Here is a 19,444-nt window from a genome sequence, read left to right on the forward strand (position 1 = left end):
ATACGTTTCCTGTTGGATGGTCCAGCTCTCGCTTGGGCCTCTCCCTTGTGGGAACAAGATGATTTGCTTCTCAGGAATTTGGACAATTTCATTCAGCAATTCCGTCTGATCTTTGATCAAACTGGGCGTGTCACATCCACTGCCACAGAATAAAGGATGAACTTGCAGCCCAGGACCTTCCTCCACCCCTCGGAGCACTCATTACTTTAGCTATTCGTATTGATCTGAGAGTCCAGGAACAGGCTTGTGATAAGAAAAACTTTCAGCGGACCTCGTTCGTGGTTCCCAGACTTTTGCAACCCAACCTGGAATCACTGAAGTTGGCTGCCTTCGAAGAACTGATGCAATTTGGTAATACCTGACTTTCGCTTGATGAGAAACAAAGATGAAGGTTGCAAAATCTTTGTCTCTATTGTGCCACAAAAGATCAATTTGTCCATCAGTACACCCTGAGACTGGAAAACTCTATAAAGAGAAGTCTCTTCGGAAAGGCAGCCTTGCACTATCTTGCCTCCTTTCCATTACTAACAGTTCTGGTGTATTACCTAAGGAAAACACTCAGTTCAGATAGAAGTTTTAGTAGATTCCGGAGTCGGGGGCTCAATGTGGTTGCCTGACTACCAGCTTAATCACCACCTTTGTCAATTCGTCTGTCGACAGAGAACCCCTGCCTGGTCATGTGACTACAGCTTCCTTGTCCATCACAATGCAGATTGGGTCTTACCAAGAGAACATTCAGTTCTTTGTACTATCTAAAGCAACCAGCCCTCTTGCACTTGGCCTACCCTGGCTGAGTCTTCATCAACTATCTATTGACTGGAATTCATTACAGATTGACCAATGAGAACCATCCTGCTGAGAACATTGTATCGTTTCATCTTTGTCTCCGGCCACTTCACTTCGAACCATCTCGTCTGAAGTACTGGTTTTGCTGCTTCAATGTCTATCCTGTTCCTAATTGAATTCTGAACTGTGTTGTCCTTCTGCCAAAGAACCTTCATCCATCGATCAGGACCAGTCTCAGTCTTTGTCCAAACTTTCAACCTTTTCTGCAGTTAAGTCTTCTGCTTTGAATGGCTATTCAGTCCAGTCTCAAAACCAAAAAATCTTTGGCTCCTGTGTCTGGACCCCCGAAACCCAGATGGTAAAATAGAACCTTTGTCTTCTCAGAAGCCAAAGAGAAGAGGCTTGAGGAGGAAGTACTGTTAGAATCCAGCTACCTTCCCAGATTCCTCGACAGCGGACGTTCACCGTTCATCAGGGAGCCGCCATTGCACGCTCTGACACATGTGATACTAGGACCTGGGATGAGATGCTTAGGGCATGCAATCAAATCTGTGCACATGATTTGGCGCACGTTGGGGGGGAGAGTCAGGTACCTGACCCAATGATGATATCACATGCTTTAAAAACTACTGAGCTTGCCTAGAGTTGGATTCATTGCCTTAGCAAGAAGGTCTCCTGGTTCCAGTCTTCTGTCTTGCTTAAGTTCTCCAGCCTGTCTTCTCAGCCTTCAGCTTTGCTTCAATATTTGCCTGTGGCTCTGCTGCAGTCTTCAACTTTGCTTCAGCCTCAGCCTTTTCGCAAGCCATCAGCCTTGTTGCAAGCCATTAGCCTTGCCTTAAACCATCAGCCTTGTCTCAAGCTATCAGTCTTGTCCTGCCTGGCTTCAGCCACAGCCTGGTCTTTGTATAGACTTTTGGTGTCAGTTATAGTCTGGCCTGTGCCAAGACTTGTTCACCCACTGCTGGCGTGGATCTCAGGACTCTACCTATGAGCCTACATCATGGCAAAAGGGGTTCACATATATGCAGTTCCTTACACCTAGCTTAGGTCATCTCCTTGGACACCCAGCCTGTCCTGGTCCCATAGTTGGAGATCCAGTTGGAGGTCTCCCGATCTTGTTCTTTCATCCTTTGGTGATTTTTCTGGTGGGACATCTCACAGGGGAAAGTCAAAGGGGATCAGGCTACCTTAGCACTGCATCCCAGTGGGGAGGGGGGATCCAAAAACCTCCCCACACTGTTCAGATCTGAAAAATACTTCTAAAGATTAAACTGGATCCATCTTCAGCCCTCACTGTCTCTCTGCCCCTCTCACTGGCCCAGCCCCAGCACTCTCTGAGCCTCCTCCCCAGCTCACTCTTATACTCCTTTCTCACCTTTTCTTCTCAAAGACCTGGCCCCAGCACACTCTGACCCCCTTCGCTCCCTTGACCCCATCACTCTATTTTACTATCACTGGTCTAGTCTCCGCACACGTTAATTCCCATTCCCCAACCCGACCCTGATATACTCTCTTCTCCCTCCCCAGCCCGACCCCAGCACACTCTTTCTCCTCCCCCTCCTGACCAGGAACACTTTGCCTCACCTCTCCAAGCTGACCTCAGTACTGTCTTCACCCCTTCCCCGCCCCCAGCCCAACCCTAGCACAGTGTGACTTTCCTGCAATTACCAAGAATGAAATAAAGGGGGGGGGGGAATAAAACAAAAAAACGGACAAACCAAAACCATATGAGAACATAAGAAATGCCATGAGGGGTCAGACCAAGGTCCATCGAGCCCAGCATCCTGTCTCTGTCAGTGGCCAATCCAGGTCACAAGTACCTTGCAATGCCAAAAAATAGATCTAATTTCTCTTATTCACTCCCAGGGATAGCACTAATTTTCTTTAGTCTACTTGGCTAATAATGTCATATGGATGTTTCCTCCAGGAACTTGTCCACATCTCTTTTAAACCCCGCTAAGCTAATCACCTTGATCACATCCTCTGGCAACAGATTCCACAGCTTGACCGTGTGCTGAGTGAAAAAGTACTTTCTATGATCTGTTTTGAATCTGCTGGTGTGATTTTTAGTTTCACAGAGTGTTCCCTTGTTTTAGTATTATTTGAAAGGGTAAATAAACCTTTATTATCCATTTCACCCCACTCATGGTTTTATAAACTTTTATCATGTCCTTTCTCAGCCATTTCTTTTCCAGTCTAAAGAGCCATAGCCTATGTAGCCTCTCATCATAGGAGAGATGTTTCATCCCCTTTATTATTTTTGTCATCCTCTTTTGCACCTTTTCTAGTTCCGCTATGTCTTTCTTGAGATGGAGTGACCAGAACTGCACAGAATACTCAAGGGGTGCAGTTGCACCATGGCTCAATGCAGAGGCAATACGATATTTTCCATTTTATTCCTCATTCCTTTTTGGATCATTCCTTACATTCGATTTGCTTTTTGGACTGCCGCCACACTCTGAGCTGAGGATTTCAATGTATTGACCACAAGGACTCCAAGGTCCTTTTCCTGGGTAGTGACAGAATTCCTACCCCCCCCCCCCCCCCCCACCAAACCCCCTTAAACAAAAGAGCCTCTCTGGGCCCTGACACCTCCCCCCAGAACTCATCCCAGCCCAGCCCATACCCCACACCCCAGCAGCCACTAATCACCAATTGAAAAAGAACACAGGGAGTCCCAATTTATGAGCCTCACCCCTGCAGGTCAAACCCACTTGGGCCAGCTGACCCCTTGGATCCCCCTCCATGATCATCCCCTCCCCGAGTCTTTATCCCATCGCAGGTTCGGGACGTCCAGAGGCAAGAGTGCACTGCAGTTGCTCCTGCCCCACTGCTTTGGCATGGCAAAATGACCACTGCTCAAACTGAGGATGGTGTCGTTGTGTTGTATCGGCAGCTGTGCAGTATAAAGGCACTGGGGCAGGGTTGACAGGTGGCCATTTTGGCAGGAGTGACCAGGGATCGTTCCTGCTCCTGGGAGATCTGAACTCACGTTTAGGCAAGGGCTGGGGAAGGCGGGAGGAGAGCCTCTAGGAATGTATGGCTTTTTTTTTAAAAAAAAACAATTTTTGCGGTTAGCGTCTGGAGAGGCGCGCATGGTGCACTGACGCACTCGTGCATACCCCACCAGCTGACATCTATGAACCGTGTGCCGGTAGTCAGGTCTGTCTGATGGAGACCGGTGGGGAGCGCATGCACACCCTGGCCATGTACATGTGCACCCCACCAGCCGGCGGAAGACAACATCTGACCAAGCGTGTTTATATAGAGAGATAAGGCTGTAATAATGTGAAACTGTGTAGTATCAAACTATTTGATCAGCCCTACCTCAGCTGGGTTGGGTTGAAATATTCTTACATAGTTCAGTTGACAATTAAAAACAAAGTTGTTAAGATTTCCCCTTTTCATTTTTTGTTTCATTCTGGAGAAGAGTTTCTTGAATTTTCTGAAAGCTGTTCCTGTATAGCTGCTCTGACTCAGAGTTGTAAATTTAAGCAAACTTGGGTGCAGCATTGCCGATCAGAATCTGCGATACCCAGGGAGGATAAATCTCGAAGCCATTTCCACGGGTAAAATGGTGCTTTACCCCTGGGGATAGACTGCTATTAAAATTGCCCATAAAATTTCATCTGTGTGCGTAGGTTTGTCTGCGCTGAGCTGAGGCGTTCCCGGCAATGGGCTTGGGGAAAGATTTGGACTTAGTGCGCATGCTTTTCCCCCCCGTTGTGCAGTGTGTTTTCCTACACAATAAAGCAGCTGCCTCATGACCAAGATCATACATTCCACAGGGCTGAGGCTACAGGACCAGAACTTTGAATGGCGAATCCTCCCCTCCTGATAAGGTTTACAAAATAACACCTGGGAGGGGGGGGGGCTTGCAAGGTGAAGAGCCTGGAGCCCAGAGTAAGTCAGCCTATGTTGCCAAAGAAGACAGGTAAAACTTGCATCTTACATTGCATTTCCACATGTCACAGGGTGAAATCCAGTTTTTAGCTTCAGCAAGCCACAAAATCAGAAAGAAAATGCTGGTTGAAGCAAAATGTTTATTTACTGTGCAGCATGTATTAATGACGAAGCGATGTGTAAGCAATACAGCTCTTTGTGAGCAGCAGCATCCTCTGGGTGAAGAAGAAAGCTTATTGGCTCACCTGGGGGAGTGGGGGGGAGTATCACGAATCTGAGCATTGAACTGTTCACATTTCCTTAAAGCATTGGCCCCCACCAGCTCTTTTTATCCCACAAGGTGCAGGTCTGGATTTAGGCAGAGGCAACACAGGCGACTGCCTAGGGCGCCAAATTTTGAAGGTGCCAAAAAGCCAGGTCAGAGAGGCAGTGCATCCGGGTCAAGGAGGAGCTTGCACCAGCAATCCACTTCAAAGGGGCACTGCCATGCCACGCTGGGACTCCGGAGAGGAGTGGAAAGGAGGTAGAAAGTCTTCACCCACTATCTGATTCTGCCTGGGGGCGCCCCAAATCCTAAATCCGGCCCTGACAAGACGTTTACAAGATGAGCGGGCTCGGCAAGTGCCGCGTTTAAGCCACCAGCCTTCCTCATCTCTGTGACGAGCTTTTTATTCTCAGATCAGACAGAGACACGTCACACATCTAAGAACAAAAATTCTGTAACTGAAGCAAGAGTTTAGGAGGGAGAGGGAGATATGGAAGGGGAGTGGGGGGGCATGAATTCCAGCATGCCTGAATAAAGCAAGACATGGATTTCCATTCCTTACAGAACACCAACATATTTGCTATTATTTTTCAACAAGAATATTTGGGCTTTTAATTTTTGTTTTCTTATGATTTTAATGGAAGTCTTCAGCTGGACGCTATGAATATTTTGTCATTGATTGATAATGCGCTCATTGTACACATTTTGGGGCAGATTTTCAAAGGCTATGTGCGAAACATACGCACGTAACCCGAGAAAATCTGCCCCTGTGCACGCCGAGCCTATTTTGCATAGGCTCGGCGGCGCGCGCAAGCCCCGGGACGCGTGTATGTCCGGGGCTCGCAAAAAGGGGTGGCCAGGGGGCATGGCCGGGGGCATGGCGGCGGATGGGGGGGGGGGGGGAGTCCAGGGGCATGGCCATAGGTGTGGCGGCGGTCTGGGGGCATGGTCCAGTGCTCCGGCACAGTGGCCTGTGCCGGGGCATGGCGCGCCGGCAGCTGGCCGGCGCGCGCAAGTTACGCCTGCCTTGGGCAGGCATAACTTTTTCAGCAAAGGTAGGGGGGGATTTAGTTAGGACTGGGGGTTGGGTTAGATAGGGGAAGGGAGGGGAAGGTGGGGGGGGGGGGCGGAGAAAACATTCCCTCCAAGGCCGCTCCGATTTCGGAGCGGCCTTGGAGGGAACGGGAAAAGCCATCGGGGCTCCCCTTGGGCTCGGCGTGCGCAAGGTGCACATGTGTGCACCCCCTTGCGCGTGCCGACCCCGGATTTTATAACATGCTCGCGGCAGCGCACACATGTTATAAAATTGGGCGTAGATTTGTTCGCGCCGGGCTGGGCGAACAAATCTACGCCCGCGCATAAGTTTTAAAATATGGCCCTTTATTAACCTAATCTGAACACAATTTTTTTTTTGTTTCACACCCCCTTCCCGCCCATTCCCACTCCCCCATGTTCTCTTTCCTTTATATTTTTCAATCCGCAGAAAAATTTGCCACAGCATGGAGACGTCCAAAACCACAGGGAAAAAAGTCTTAGCTGCGCTGGACATGGAGGGCTTCCAGGCAGATGAGATCACAGTGAAGCTGAAAGAAAGGAACATTGTGGTGTCGGCCAAACACAAGAACTCGCAGGAGAGAAATGGAAGGAAGCAATACAGGTCTTACAACATCCTCAGCCTCCCCCCCGACGTGGACGAAGAAACCATCTTGTGCTGCCTGGAGGACAACACGCTGAAAATCAAAGTCTCTCGAGACTCCAGGATGGAGACGGAACGGTGCCTGGCCATCTCAAGGAAATGCTAGTTCCAAAGCAATTAGCGTATAAGAGCACTGTGAAACCAAATCTGAATGTGTGTGTCATGCAGTTAAGTGCCTAAAACTTCCTACCACTTTTCTGAGCAAGATGGGTTCATTTGTTCTGACACTTTTAGCAACAATACAGACATCTGTACAAACCACTTCTGTGAAGATTTCTTGAAAAAAAAAAAATTTTTTTGTTTTTGTTTTTTCTCGGTTTGTAGCAATTTGCCGCACTTTTGGCAAAGAGAAAGTCAGGAGATATAAAATCCTGAAATGGCAACATGAGACTGGGCAAAAATAACTGTTCCAACCAACTATTTTGTGTTCATATTTTTCTTTTAATGTGTGTGCAATGTGTGAATAGGGGAGGGGAGGGGGGGTGGAATGAAGCAGAGAGAGAAACTGACCATAAGATCGATAAACCGATCCTGCGTGTCTCGCGTTCCTGAAATAAAACAACAAAAACAAAGGCAGGCCCGCATGCTGTTCGGGAACAATTTAACAAATGTCACAGTTCTTAGTGTGTGTGTTGGGGGGTAGCAGATCCCAGTTGCATCCCATACACGGTTATGTTAATAAAGGAAATCATTCGCGGGTAATTCTGGGGTCTTTGCTCCTAGCTGAGCCGTCTCGCCCGTACAGCAGAATAAAGCTCCACAAAACAAGGGGGTCGTTTTCAAAAGCGTTCGCGCGCGAAAAGGGACCTTTCGCGCGTGATCACTAAATGGGGGCGGAGTCGGGGCAGAGTCGGCCCCGGAAGAGGAGGAGTCGGGACGGCACCGGGGCCGAGGCTGCGCAGACATCGCTGGCAGCGAAAGGTAAGGACCCTTATCCCTGCCAGTTTCGCAGGGTATAAGTACAGCTTTTATGGTGTAGTTATTTGGTGCGAAAGGCGGCAGCCAGCGCACTGCAGTGGTGCGATGGCTGCCGGCTTTCACAGGCCCTTCCCCCGTTACCGCCGGATTCGCTAAGGTCTGCGACATTAGAAAATCCAGCTCTAAGGCTCCAGAACCCCCCCCAACACACACACACACACCAAATTTTATTTTATTATTTATATACTGCCATCGCAAAACAAGCTTGTCCAAGGCGTTGACTAAAACTTCCACAGCTTGTTAAAATAACACGATAAAAATAGAAATCAAAAGCATAAAAACAAACCCCTCCCTATATTCATCTACCATCCCCACCTTCTCAGTGACAGCACCCTCAATAACCCCCCATCAGCCCCCACTTCAACAAATAATCCTAGAACCATTCTTCCAGCATCCCCCAGAACAGTGGGGTTTTCAGGATATCCGCAATGAATATGCATGAGATACATTTACATGCAGTTGAAGCAGGGCATGCACATCTACCTCATGCATATTCATTGCGGATATCCTGAAAACCCGACTGGCTGGGGGTCTCCCAGGCAGGTTTGGGAATCACTGCCCCAGAAAATTCCAAAACTCCCTTCTAAACAAACCAGCCAGGAGGAAATAGTTATGTTTTCGAAGAGCTAAGCAATTCACTTCCAATCTAACTTCCTCTTGAGGTTAGATTGGAAGTGAATTACTTGACCCTTCCTTCTTTCCAAGGTCTGCAAGCTAACTCTGTATCCTGTTGTCCTATTGACAAAAGCAGGACTACAAAAATTAAAGCTAAAAAATAAAAACAGGACTATAAATTAAAGTAAAACGAAAAAACAAGGAGGGAGCAGAAACATGACAGTGTGCATGAAGCCATCTGGTTTTCCTAACCATGATTTAGCTTATACTCCTCCCTCTGCTCAAGTCATTAATTTAATTTAGAGGTCCATATTGTCACTGATCAGACTGCAAAGTCATCCAGATAAACGTATCCAGCTAACTTTGGAGGGAAATTCAATAGTGCAGCCAACTAACTAACTTTAGGACAACTCTCAGGCCTGACCAGAATTGGCCAGATGTGTTCTCCAGCTAAGCCAACTCCTCCCAGAAACACCCCTGCAAGGCCCCCAAGTTATAATGAGATAGCCGGCTAAAGTTTAACCAGATAAGTGGGGGAAATATTCAAAAGTTGGCATTTTGGCTGGATAATTTGTGAGTTAGCAGGCAAAGTGCCTCTCAATGAATATGAGAACCTCTTAATGTCCTGATAGGCCGTCTTCCTGGACTTAAATTTAAGACCTCCCAAAGTGATGTATAAAGCTTAAAATGCAATGCCAACACATTAATACAGGTTAAAACAAAAATGATTACAATTATACATATAATTCATGTCCATTATATATGCAATTCATATACCATTATATGTAATTCAGTGATGTCAAGTCAGAACTTGTGAAAATGAACAAAAAATTTAAACAGCACCCCAGGTTGAAATATGGAAACATTGTTCATGTCAACATTTCATGCTTACTGCTTAGGCTTGCAACAGGGTAGTGTAAATACAGTAACAGCGATATTTAAACATCTTTTCATCTGCAGCATTCACTGTTCTGACAGGCTGATGCAGCAATCTCATTGCTTCCTCAGAATGTACAGTTTGTAAAGTTGTTATTATTGTACATATATCATGGTCTTTTATTGTTTACATAATAAGGTTATCACCGCCTGTACCTCCCCATGGTACTGTTCCTATACTGACTTCCTCTTACTGATTTCTTTCCATTCTGCCGCTCCATCTCCTCCTTTCTCATCTGCTCCACCTTTCCCCTTCCCTGTTTATTGTATTTTCCAACCTTTTTCAGTTATATATAAACCGACGTGATGTTCCCACCAATTTAGGTATAAAAAAGTGTATAAATAAATAAATAAAAATTTAAAAAAATATATGTATTGCATTGGATTTCAGTGCTCAGTTTTAGTGCTCAGATTTAACATGTTTTAACTCCCTATACAGCGATGATATGCTAATGCATCGGGAGTTGAAAAAAGCTGATTGTCTTTAAAATGTGCATCCAGCATAGGGCATATCATTGCAGCCACAGCCGCCACCACTTAGCCAGCTAAATATTTATCTAAGTAGTGGTGACCTGCGTAAGATAGCCGGCTAAATACTGACATCTGGCTAAGTGGAGGTGGCAAACTTTGCCAGATAGCCACATAAGTCAGTACTTATCAGGATAAGTGGCAGTGTCTGCCTCTACTTATCTGGATAAGTTCTTCTCCGGCTCAGTGGCAGCAGCTGCCCCCATTTACCCAAATCAGTCAGTACTTATCCGCAAAGTGTATTTGACCATTTTTTAAAAATTGCTTCTGTTTATTATGGATTTTAAGGGCCAGCACAATAGTGCTGGAAACTTAACTCCATCTCTGACTCTGGAGTTAAATTTCCAATGCTAAAAAAATATCCTGGCCTGGCCAATGCACCTCTCTACATCAGGGAGTCATGCTCAATGCCCTCATTTGTATGGGATTTCCATGCAGGAGCACTAATACTCCCATTTTAGAACGCTCATTTTGTGAACAGAGAACTCCTTCCCTGTTTCCCCGAAAATAAGATCTCCCCCGAAAGTAAGACCTAGCAAAGTTTTTATTTGGGAGCATGCCCGTCGCACAGAACACCAGAGCATGCAGCTGTGATTTTTTTACCCTGCAGGATTCACAGTTAGTTGTCATCACAAACCAGCATAACCAGACAACTATTCAGAATATAATAAATGTTCATTTTTTTGTTCAACAATAGATGTGAATTCTTCTTCATGGAAAAATAAGACATCCCCTGAAAATAAGGTCTAGTGCATCTTTGGTAGCAAAAATTAATATAAGACACTGTCTTATTTTCGGGGAAACAGGGTTGTTGCATCAGCAGTAAAGTTTACGCTCACATAATAAGCATTCAAATGCAGGCAGAGCTGTATGTTGGCCAGAACACACCTTTCTGCATCGGCCTGTGAATGCTCACAACAGGATATCCAATAAACTTTAACTTGAACGCTAAGGTCCTCTTGTGCATGCTAAAATTAGCATGCTATGCAGGAAGGCCTTAATGTACACATTAAGAAGACCTCTCAAGGCATTAATGAGGTTGTGCTAAAATTAGCGCTCCCTCACATGTACATGAAGGAAGCATCATATGCAAATTAGTGTAATATGTTCTCCACATCCACTATTTTCCATGGGCTTGGTAAACTGGCATGAATTGAAAAGGTTTGTTAGCATGAGGGATTCTACCCCCACCCCCAGTAACCAAAAGAAGGGACTGAAGGTCCTGATTCTTCTCCCCATCCCCCGTTTGGAGTCACAGTAGGGATATGCATTTGTTGGAAACAAATGGGTTAAATGTGATGAATGAGACCATTTTTGTTTTATTTGTGGTTCCCTGAAATAAGCAGAGGGCATTCACAAAAATGACAATTTTCATCTTTTTTGTTACCATTATATTCTATGGACAAAACAAAACTGCAAGTGCCGGCATTTTTTTTTTTTTCTGTTAGCATAGCAACCAATCAGTGATGTCAACATTTCCAAGTCTCCCTGGAGCCAGAGTAGGAAGATATAGGGAAAAAGACAGGAAGGAGGACCAATCAAGATTAAGCATTTTTTGAAATTAGCTTCTACCTGGCACTGTATCAAGTGAGACTGACTTCCTTCCACTGAAAGTTTTGCGCATGTGCAAGCACCATTTTAAGATCACTTCTCTGTTAGATTTCCTCAGGGGAATGTGGTGTTTTCTGAAGCTCTATCTGAGTGAAAGAAAAAGTTTTAAAATGATTTAGAAAAGGAGAGAGAAGAATTTGGGCAAAGGAGGGCTTTGTTCTAATGTTCACTGATGCAGCGCTCTCACTGTATGAGAAACAGAGGCACTGTTATTTTGTCTGTCCACTGGGGTAGGGTAGTGGAAAGAAGCAGTGAACAGGAGTGATTTTTAATGTCTCTACCTCACTTCAATACACTGCAGTCTGCTTTGTAATCTGCAGCAACCATTAGCTGCAGATATTATTGTGAACAGAAGAAATGCATTGTCTAGTTTTTTTATATTGTAAATGTTGATGCAATATGTATTTGCTCTCTAAATTTTGTAATCCACCTAGGAAAATAACTGTTGATGAAGGCGGAAGAGAAATCTTTTAACTAAATAAATATATAAATAAGAGCAATCTGAGCCCTGAGAGTTCTCTTTCTTCTCTGAGTGGTTTTGTATGTGTGCAAAAGGAACTAGCAGCAAACATACACTGTGTATGGGTGTGTGTGAGAGATGCATTTTTGCACATAGGCCAATGCAATATTAATGTGCGTTAAATGGGCGCTCATGATTGAGCGCCCATTCTCTTAATGCACAACGATCCACCTCTCCAGGGCACCTGATTTTATATTAAAATTTTTTAATTTATATTTTATATTTATATTTATATTTATATTTTATATTTATATTTTATATTAAAATTAGGTGACGGGGTAAAAAGGAGGCACTAGGGGAAATTGTGCATCCCTAGCACCTCCTTGGTATCAGGCGCACAAGAAAGGTGGCTGTCAGCAGGTTAGGAAATGGACGTTCAATATGAGTGTCCATTTTCTCCTGCTACCGGCACAATATTTTCCATGGGCTTGGTAAACTGGCATGAATTGAAAAGGCCTGGGCCGGGTATATTGTGGGTGCATATTGGGTGCCCAGAATTTTTATTTTTCACGAACCATTTTTTTAATTTTAAATGATTCCGTTTTTTGTGGTCCCTCCTACTTAGTATTGTGATAATACTAGCAGGATGGATCACAGAAAGCAGGAATTTGGGGTTTTTACAATGCACTCTTGAGCACAGCTGATCTTTAAGCTGGCATAAAATGTGCCACTTTGCAAGGGTGCATTGACTGCATGGGAGATTTTTTGCACTGTGGAGATTAGATAATAGCCTAATCTACATGTACTTTATTGGCTATTAGCAACGCGCTCGATTGGATGCATGTTTTGGACACGCTAACCCCCATTTTGCATTAGGGGTTATGGACGAGTCCAAAACGTGCATCCAATCGTGTGTTGGGCCGTGTGCTGGCTGCAGCGCATGGTATTGCATCGGCCTGACTATGAGGGTTACTAGGTATCCTATTGTTCAATACTAGTATATAGACATAATCAACCAACAGTTAGTTTGTGCCACTGCCAAGATAGTAACTCTGCTTGCTAAGCTCTGCAATGTATTCAGTCTGTCGACTTGTTTGAGTGTGTGACTGACATTATTAGATTGGTACTAGTGAATACACTACTATAGTACATTAATAAATCAAAAAGACCAGTAACCACTTTTTCCAATTCATCATGCCACTGCAAGGAAAGGGGAGAAGAGGGAATGGCAGAAAACAGTAGAATGTCAGTGGGCAGAGGATTTTGTGTTCTTGCGCAGACAGTCAAACCTAGTACAAGCAGAAGTGGTAGTAGCAGTGAGAAAAAAGAAGTTTTTTTATCCACAGAAAGCCAAAAGTGGAAGACTCAAGCCATAAGGAGTTAAAATCTGGAGAGCATGTGCCACTGCCACCTGCTTTTCTCTCTCTTGCTTTGAAGTAGGGGCAAAAGGTACCAGCGCCATTGGAGATTGTCAAGGGGCAGGGGTAGTAGAAATGCAACAATAAAAACTAGCATCTCGCTCCTCCATGATTATTGTTTTCTCAGGCAATGGAGGCGGTATTTGCAAAAACCGATTCTAATGAAGAATCCTGTCCTAGATTCCCTGCATCAGGGTTTTCAGGACATCTACAATGAATATGAATGAGATAAATTTGTATCCTTGCACATTTGTTGTGGATGTCCTGAAAGCCTGACTGGCTGTGGGGTCCCCAGGACACGTTTGGGAAGTCCTGAGCTACAGTGTTACAGATGCCTACACAGAACCTACACGCTAGCAGAATATTTCACCTTGGTCACACATACAAATACAGACCCTCACCAAATACAGAATAAGACATCACAACTTAGAAATAGGCAGACAAAAAATCTGAATGTTTTCTTTATTCTGCTATCCGCTCCAGCTCCCCCTTTCCACCCCCACCATTCTAGTTCCCCCGCAGTCAGGAGGGGAGGGAGGAATAAAGATGAGGAGGAGGAGGGAGGAGAAGGCTCTTCTCTGCTTTGCACTGTTCTCTGTCTGCCCTAGACTCACTCTCCCCCATCCAGTTCCTTGCGCCTGGGAGGGGAGGAGCTAGAAGAAGAAGCAGAGGGCTATTTTCTGCTATCTCAGATTCAAGGCAATGACCAACAGAGTCATCAGGGCAGAGCCTTGTGTGCTTATGCCCATATAGGTAAAAGCAACCCTACTGATGACGCCTCCTTGGGCTTGACACCCAGGACAGGCACCCTTCTCGGCCCCTCCTAGTCCTAGCCCTTCTCTCTTCTACTTCAGACTGGAAACTGGATTCAATTGAAACTGGGGATACAGTTCAGAGTAGTTGTGCAATTCTTCTTAGGTTGTGCCACTCTGGTTAGGTCAGCCAGGGTCACAGAAACAGAAGATCTACTGAAAAACGTGGAGTGGCATTGCCACAATAGACTCAAGTCCTTTTCCTTCACATGTAGTGTTCAGGGAGCTAGCCTCATCAGCGTCATTTTTCATGTGTAGCTCAGAGGGGGAGAAAGTAAGTAGGCTGCAGGGAATGGAGTCCTGTGGGAACAGGTATATATATCCCTTGCCAGCTTGGACTCTGCTGTGGGGGTCCCACACTCTACTTTTCTGGCCTTCCCATAGCAAGGTACCTTCCAGGGACCCAGTCAAAAAGGCTTGGGACAACAACCCAGCACCTGAGTCCTGCATTCTGGCCGTTACTGTGCCATTCTCTGTGGCCTCCATTTTGGCACTTTGGGATCCAGACTTCATCAAGGAATGAGGCAGGTGCAGCAGATTCCAGTTGTACCATGCCACACAAGGACTCCAGCTCTGGGCCATGTTCACTGGCTGGTTTGGAGTCTCTGCCCAACTAAAGGATATCCTGCCCACCTGGGAACTCTGTTTTTTCCAAGCCCTGGAAGGCAGCAGTTTCCCTTGCTCTGGTAAGCCCCTGCACAAATTGAGGAACAAGACTGTAACAATAAAGGAAAAATCTTGTGGTGCTGAGACTAAGTTAATTGTGCCATTTTCTATCAATAAAGCCTTTAAGGTTTGAACACAGTTACTGGCATGCACAGCACACACTTGAAAGAGAAGTCACCCTTGGCACTCCAGGCCCAGAAAGTAAATCTTTCCCCTCACCAACAAAGGATCCCGACCTTGGGGGAAAGAAGGACTGTGTAGAAGCTAACCGAAGTGGTTTCAGCCTTGAAGAGACTAACAAATTCTTTTATGGCCCCAGCTGGTTGCAGTCCACACCCAGGAATGGGATTACAAATGTTTGATATTTCTTGATTGTATTGTTTGATGTATTATGAGGAACAGTGATGTTTCTGTTTCTTCATTGTTGCACTGAATACAGAGTCTGGCTTGTTGCAGTTTCCAGTTTAGTTTTTTCTGCACGTATTAAGGAGTCCTCTGGAGTATCATCTATGAAGAGTTGATTTCTCAATGAAGAAGCCAGGTTTGGTAAAACAAATGGGCCCTGATATTTGTTGGGGTGGTATTAGGAATAACATTAAGAGAGTTACCCCCAATACCAGATTAGGGGATAGATTCTTATAATAGGACACTAGGTAAACAGGTTTGCACTTTTGCATTTGTACATGTTTTGTATTTAAATATATAAAGATATTTGTTTATTGTACATGTTATTGTACTGTTATGTGCAGGTGTTGAGTTATGTCATGATGGTAAAACTTTGTATAAGCACACTTTTTAAAATGTATTGTATTTATGAGGCAGCAATTAAGTATTTTAAATAATTAAGAAAAGTTGTTAAGAAGTGTATATTAAAATTAGGATTCATTTTGGGTTTGTATTTATATGCATAAAGTTAGGAATCTGTATGTACCTTCACATGATTGTCTGCAATAGGCCTAATACCAAATAGTTTCCAAGTGTCTTTTTGGCAGTATTTTCTGGTTGCACCACAGCCAGGCCTGGCTTTGCTAATGGGCACACTAGGCCTGTGCAGGGCAGCTGAAGATTTTCTGCCTTTCTGCTGTGCTGAACCTCACTCAGCAAAGAAAATCATTCTGCTTCCTGTTCCAGCCTCTCCCCTCTCAGCACAGAAAACACGAGTGGAGAGGAGAAGCTGGAAGGGACAGAGTTAAGAAACTGTTCTACTCTCTATTCCAGCCCCCTCCCCTTCTGATTGATGCAGGGAACAGGAGGAGAGAGGTAAGGCCAGAGCAAACAGCAAGTAGCAAAGAAAAGTCACTCTACTCCCTAATCCAGCCCCTCTCCTCCTATTATTGCGGGACATGAAGGGAGGAATGAGCCTGGATCAGACAGAGCAGGGCAAAGAATGCTGTGCCTTAGACCATCTACTCTGTTGACCTTTGTCCAGGAGGAGGAAGGGGGCCGATAGTATCAATAGTGCCAAAGGACAGCAAAATCCTAAATCCATCATTCACCTAGCATTGCATACAAATATAATATACATGTTGTAAGTGATATTTTCACCTTTTCATGTAAAATCTTTTATCATAAATGTTTTATCTTGTGCATGTAGGGAGGTCCGGGGGCATGGGGGAGGGTGACGCTAGACTGTAAGGTTCACCTAGGTTGTCTAACAGCCTTGCACCATCCTGATGTGTAGATCTTCATTCACCATGAATTTGGAAATACTACAAAATTCCGCAGCTCGAATTCTCACTGGCAGAAGCAAAAAAGATCACATCACAGATACGCTAGCTGAACTACACTGGCTACCCATCGAACAAAGAGTTCATTTCAAAGCACTTTGCACAATACACAAATTGATCCATGGCGAAAAGCCGAATGGCTGAACACAGCACTTCGAGTACACGTACCTCATAGAAATTTAAGATCAGCAAACAAAGCTCTCTTAACCATTCCATCAGTAAAAACAGCAAGACTAACCCAGGTCAGGGAACGCGCACTATCACTGGCTGGTCCCATATTATGGAACATTATGCCCCTCGATCTAAGACTCCAGAGAAATTATTAATTATTTAAAACAAACCTCAAAACCTGGCTTTTCAAACAGGCCTTTTACAAAGAGAACGGTGCAGATAAGTGAGGAAGAGCAGGCATATAGCACCTAACACATAAGCTCCAAGTGCCTACCCGGAAATTATTTTTTCTTTTTTTTTATCACACAGCTAATCATAGTCAATAACCCGTAATGCCAAGAATGAACCACATGTTATCTCCTAGGAGATATGCATTAATGGAAAATCCATGTCATAAACCAAATAGCCTTTAATGTTTATTTGTTACCGGATACTTTTGGCACCCCCTTTGTAAAGTATGAACTAATCTCTATATGTGCCTTATTGTAAACCATTATGATGGTAAATAACTTAATGATGGTATAGAAAAACTTTTAAATAAATAAATAAATAACTTTGGAACAGGCTCTCCTTGCCATCATAGCAAGGCAGGCCCAGTGTGAGAGGTTTACTCCGTCAGAATACTCTCTACTCCACTGCTGGACTCACCAGGAACGGCTACTTATAGTGCAGTAGTAGCAGAACACTACAGGGAACTGTCTATGTGGTTCTTTATACCCACTATAGACTATGGAGAAAACAGGGAGAAAGGCAGGTTTTACCCATTCTCAAACTCCACAGTCTTCAGAGAGATGAGCGGCTGGACTTCTCACATCCCTGCCGACTCCTCCTTCTCACCAAAACTTTCTCTGAATGCTCTAACCCAACCCAGGACTGCACCACTATGATCACTCTTAGAATGCAGTCCCATAGCAGATGGTTTAGTACAGTATTTTGACATCCTTAATGTATCCTATGCTGGCAGGAGCATAACCCTAGTGAAAGGGCACAGGACTCTTTACAATCATAAGAAGCTTGAGGGGGGGAAACTCAAAAGCAATTTGAAAAAATGCTTTTTCACTGATAGAGAGGTGGACATCCAGAGCAGACTCCTAGTGGAGATTTTATAAGCCAAAACAGTGGTGGATGAAGGTGCATAGAGTAGCCAAATACTTTAATACAAAAAAGTCATTCATTTAGGTGCAGAAATCCAAGGGAACAGCATGCGATGAGACTTCTGCAAGTATTTCTACAGAAGTGAGTTAACATGCACCAATGAGGAAAAAGACCTCAGGTGAACCTTTCTGATGATCTTAAGTTTGTAAAACAATGCATCAAGGCACTAGCAAGAGCTAGGGGAATGCTAAGGTGCATACGGAGAGGCACAATAATTAGAAGAGATTATGCCTCTGCACAGGTCTTTGGCGAGAACTCCTCTGGAGTAATGTGTCCAGTTCTGGAGGCAGTGCTTCTAACAGGATCAGAGTGGAGGCAGCCCACAGAAGAGTTATCAAAATGATGCTGAGTCTGGAAGATGAAACTTAAGTACAGTACCTATACATGTATACCTTGGACGAGAGGAGAGAGAGGGGGGTATAATACAGATATTGCACGAGAAGCAAGCATTTCTCAGTTAAAAGAAAATTCTAGAAAAAGAGGTATGATATGAGACTGTAATGAGGTAGATTCCGAAGTGGGACATATGGAACAGATCTACTGTGTTAATCCAGCAACCATCATAATGCACTAGGTTCCAGGTAATGTACTGGGTAACCCTTAAGAGCTGAAAGCTTCTATGTGTAGAAAGGCATAATCATCGGTTACTTTGGAATATATTGTCTCTTATTAAGCTAAGTTAGAATAGTACTTAACTTGAATCTCAATATTGAGTGCCGCTATGTGCCGTGTTCTCAATATGAAATGCCGCTGAATGCCACGTCGTGCTGTGATCAGACAAGGATTCCTTGCAGGTCCGATGTTATATCTCCTGTATAGGGCTGTTAGAGTAGAAGTCCTGTCAATAGTTTCCTTTCTGGTAATCTTTAAGTGCTCGCTGTTAAAACACCCGATGCTGCAGAGTTTCGGAGTATCTTCCCTCCTCAGGGGTACAGCAAGCTTGTGGATGCGACGGATTTTATGAACATACTGTAATCGTGTATGTAAAAGGTGTGCGGCTTCTTCTGTTTAAAAATAAGAGACACATACAGTAAACTGAAAGTACCATAGTCCCATCGCTTAACGGCGCACACATTTGGATCCTGATATGAGTAAAGACAAAACAAATTCAAGAGCTTACCCAATGAGTTATATGCAATCAGTGCTTGGTTTAAAGATCCTTCCTGTCATAGCAGGGGCTGTGATAGCGTCTGACGTAGCGCAGTGCATGCGCTGTCTTTTTAACTTGAAAAAAAGCCCGCGAAGCAGCGGGATGCTAGAAACGCAACTGATTGGCTGGTGTGAAAAAATCAGAGAGTGTCTTGCAGTGAATCACATTGGATTAATTATGGGCCAAAGAATGACTATACGTGGAAGGTTACTATATTGACATAGTAACCTTCCACATATAGCTTAATAAGAGACAATATATTCCAAAGCAACCGATGATTATGCCTTTCTGCACGTAGAAGCTTTCTGTTCTTAAGGGTTACCCGGTACATTACCTGGAACCTAGTGCATTATGAGGGTTGCTGGATTAACACAGTAGATCTGTTCCATATGTCCCACATTTAGTGAGAAATTAGTATATATGTATTTATAATTGGTTTTTCTCACTTTAAGAGATTTTTTTCAAATACAGTAGATTCAGAAGTAACATTAGAAAATATTTGTTCACAGGATGGTGCATGTAGGAACAGCCTCCCAGTGGAAGTGGGGGAGGCAAAAATAGTAGAAG

At 44.4% G+C, this 19,444-nt stretch overlaps 1 protein-coding gene across 3 annotated transcripts in view; it reads left to right on the forward strand.

Annotated features, from left to right (window-relative positions):
* The window catches only part of LOC115085610, a 156,498-nt gene extending 149,587 nt beyond the window's left edge, over positions 1 to 6,911 (forward strand). For 2 of the 3 annotated variants that reach the window (XM_029591840.1, XM_029591841.1), the window contains exon 2: positions 6,438 to 6,911. In XM_029591840.1, coding sequence (XP_029447700.1) covers positions 6,438 to 6,756 — 319 coding nt within the window. In that variant the 3' untranslated portion in view covers positions 6,757 to 6,911. Of the gene's footprint in view, positions 1 to 5,029; positions 5,213 to 6,437 lie in introns of all 3 variants that reach the window. The other variant, XM_029591837.1, reaches the window with a different exon arrangement.
* The last annotated feature ends 12,533 nt before the right edge of the window (positions 6,912 to 19,444 follow it).

The sequence above is a fragment of the Rhinatrema bivittatum genome, chromosome 2 (genome assembly GCF_901001135.1).
Source record: "Rhinatrema bivittatum chromosome 2, aRhiBiv1.1, whole genome shotgun sequence".
Classification (NCBI taxonomy): Eukaryota; Metazoa; Chordata; class Amphibia; order Gymnophiona; family Rhinatrematidae; genus Rhinatrema; species Rhinatrema bivittatum.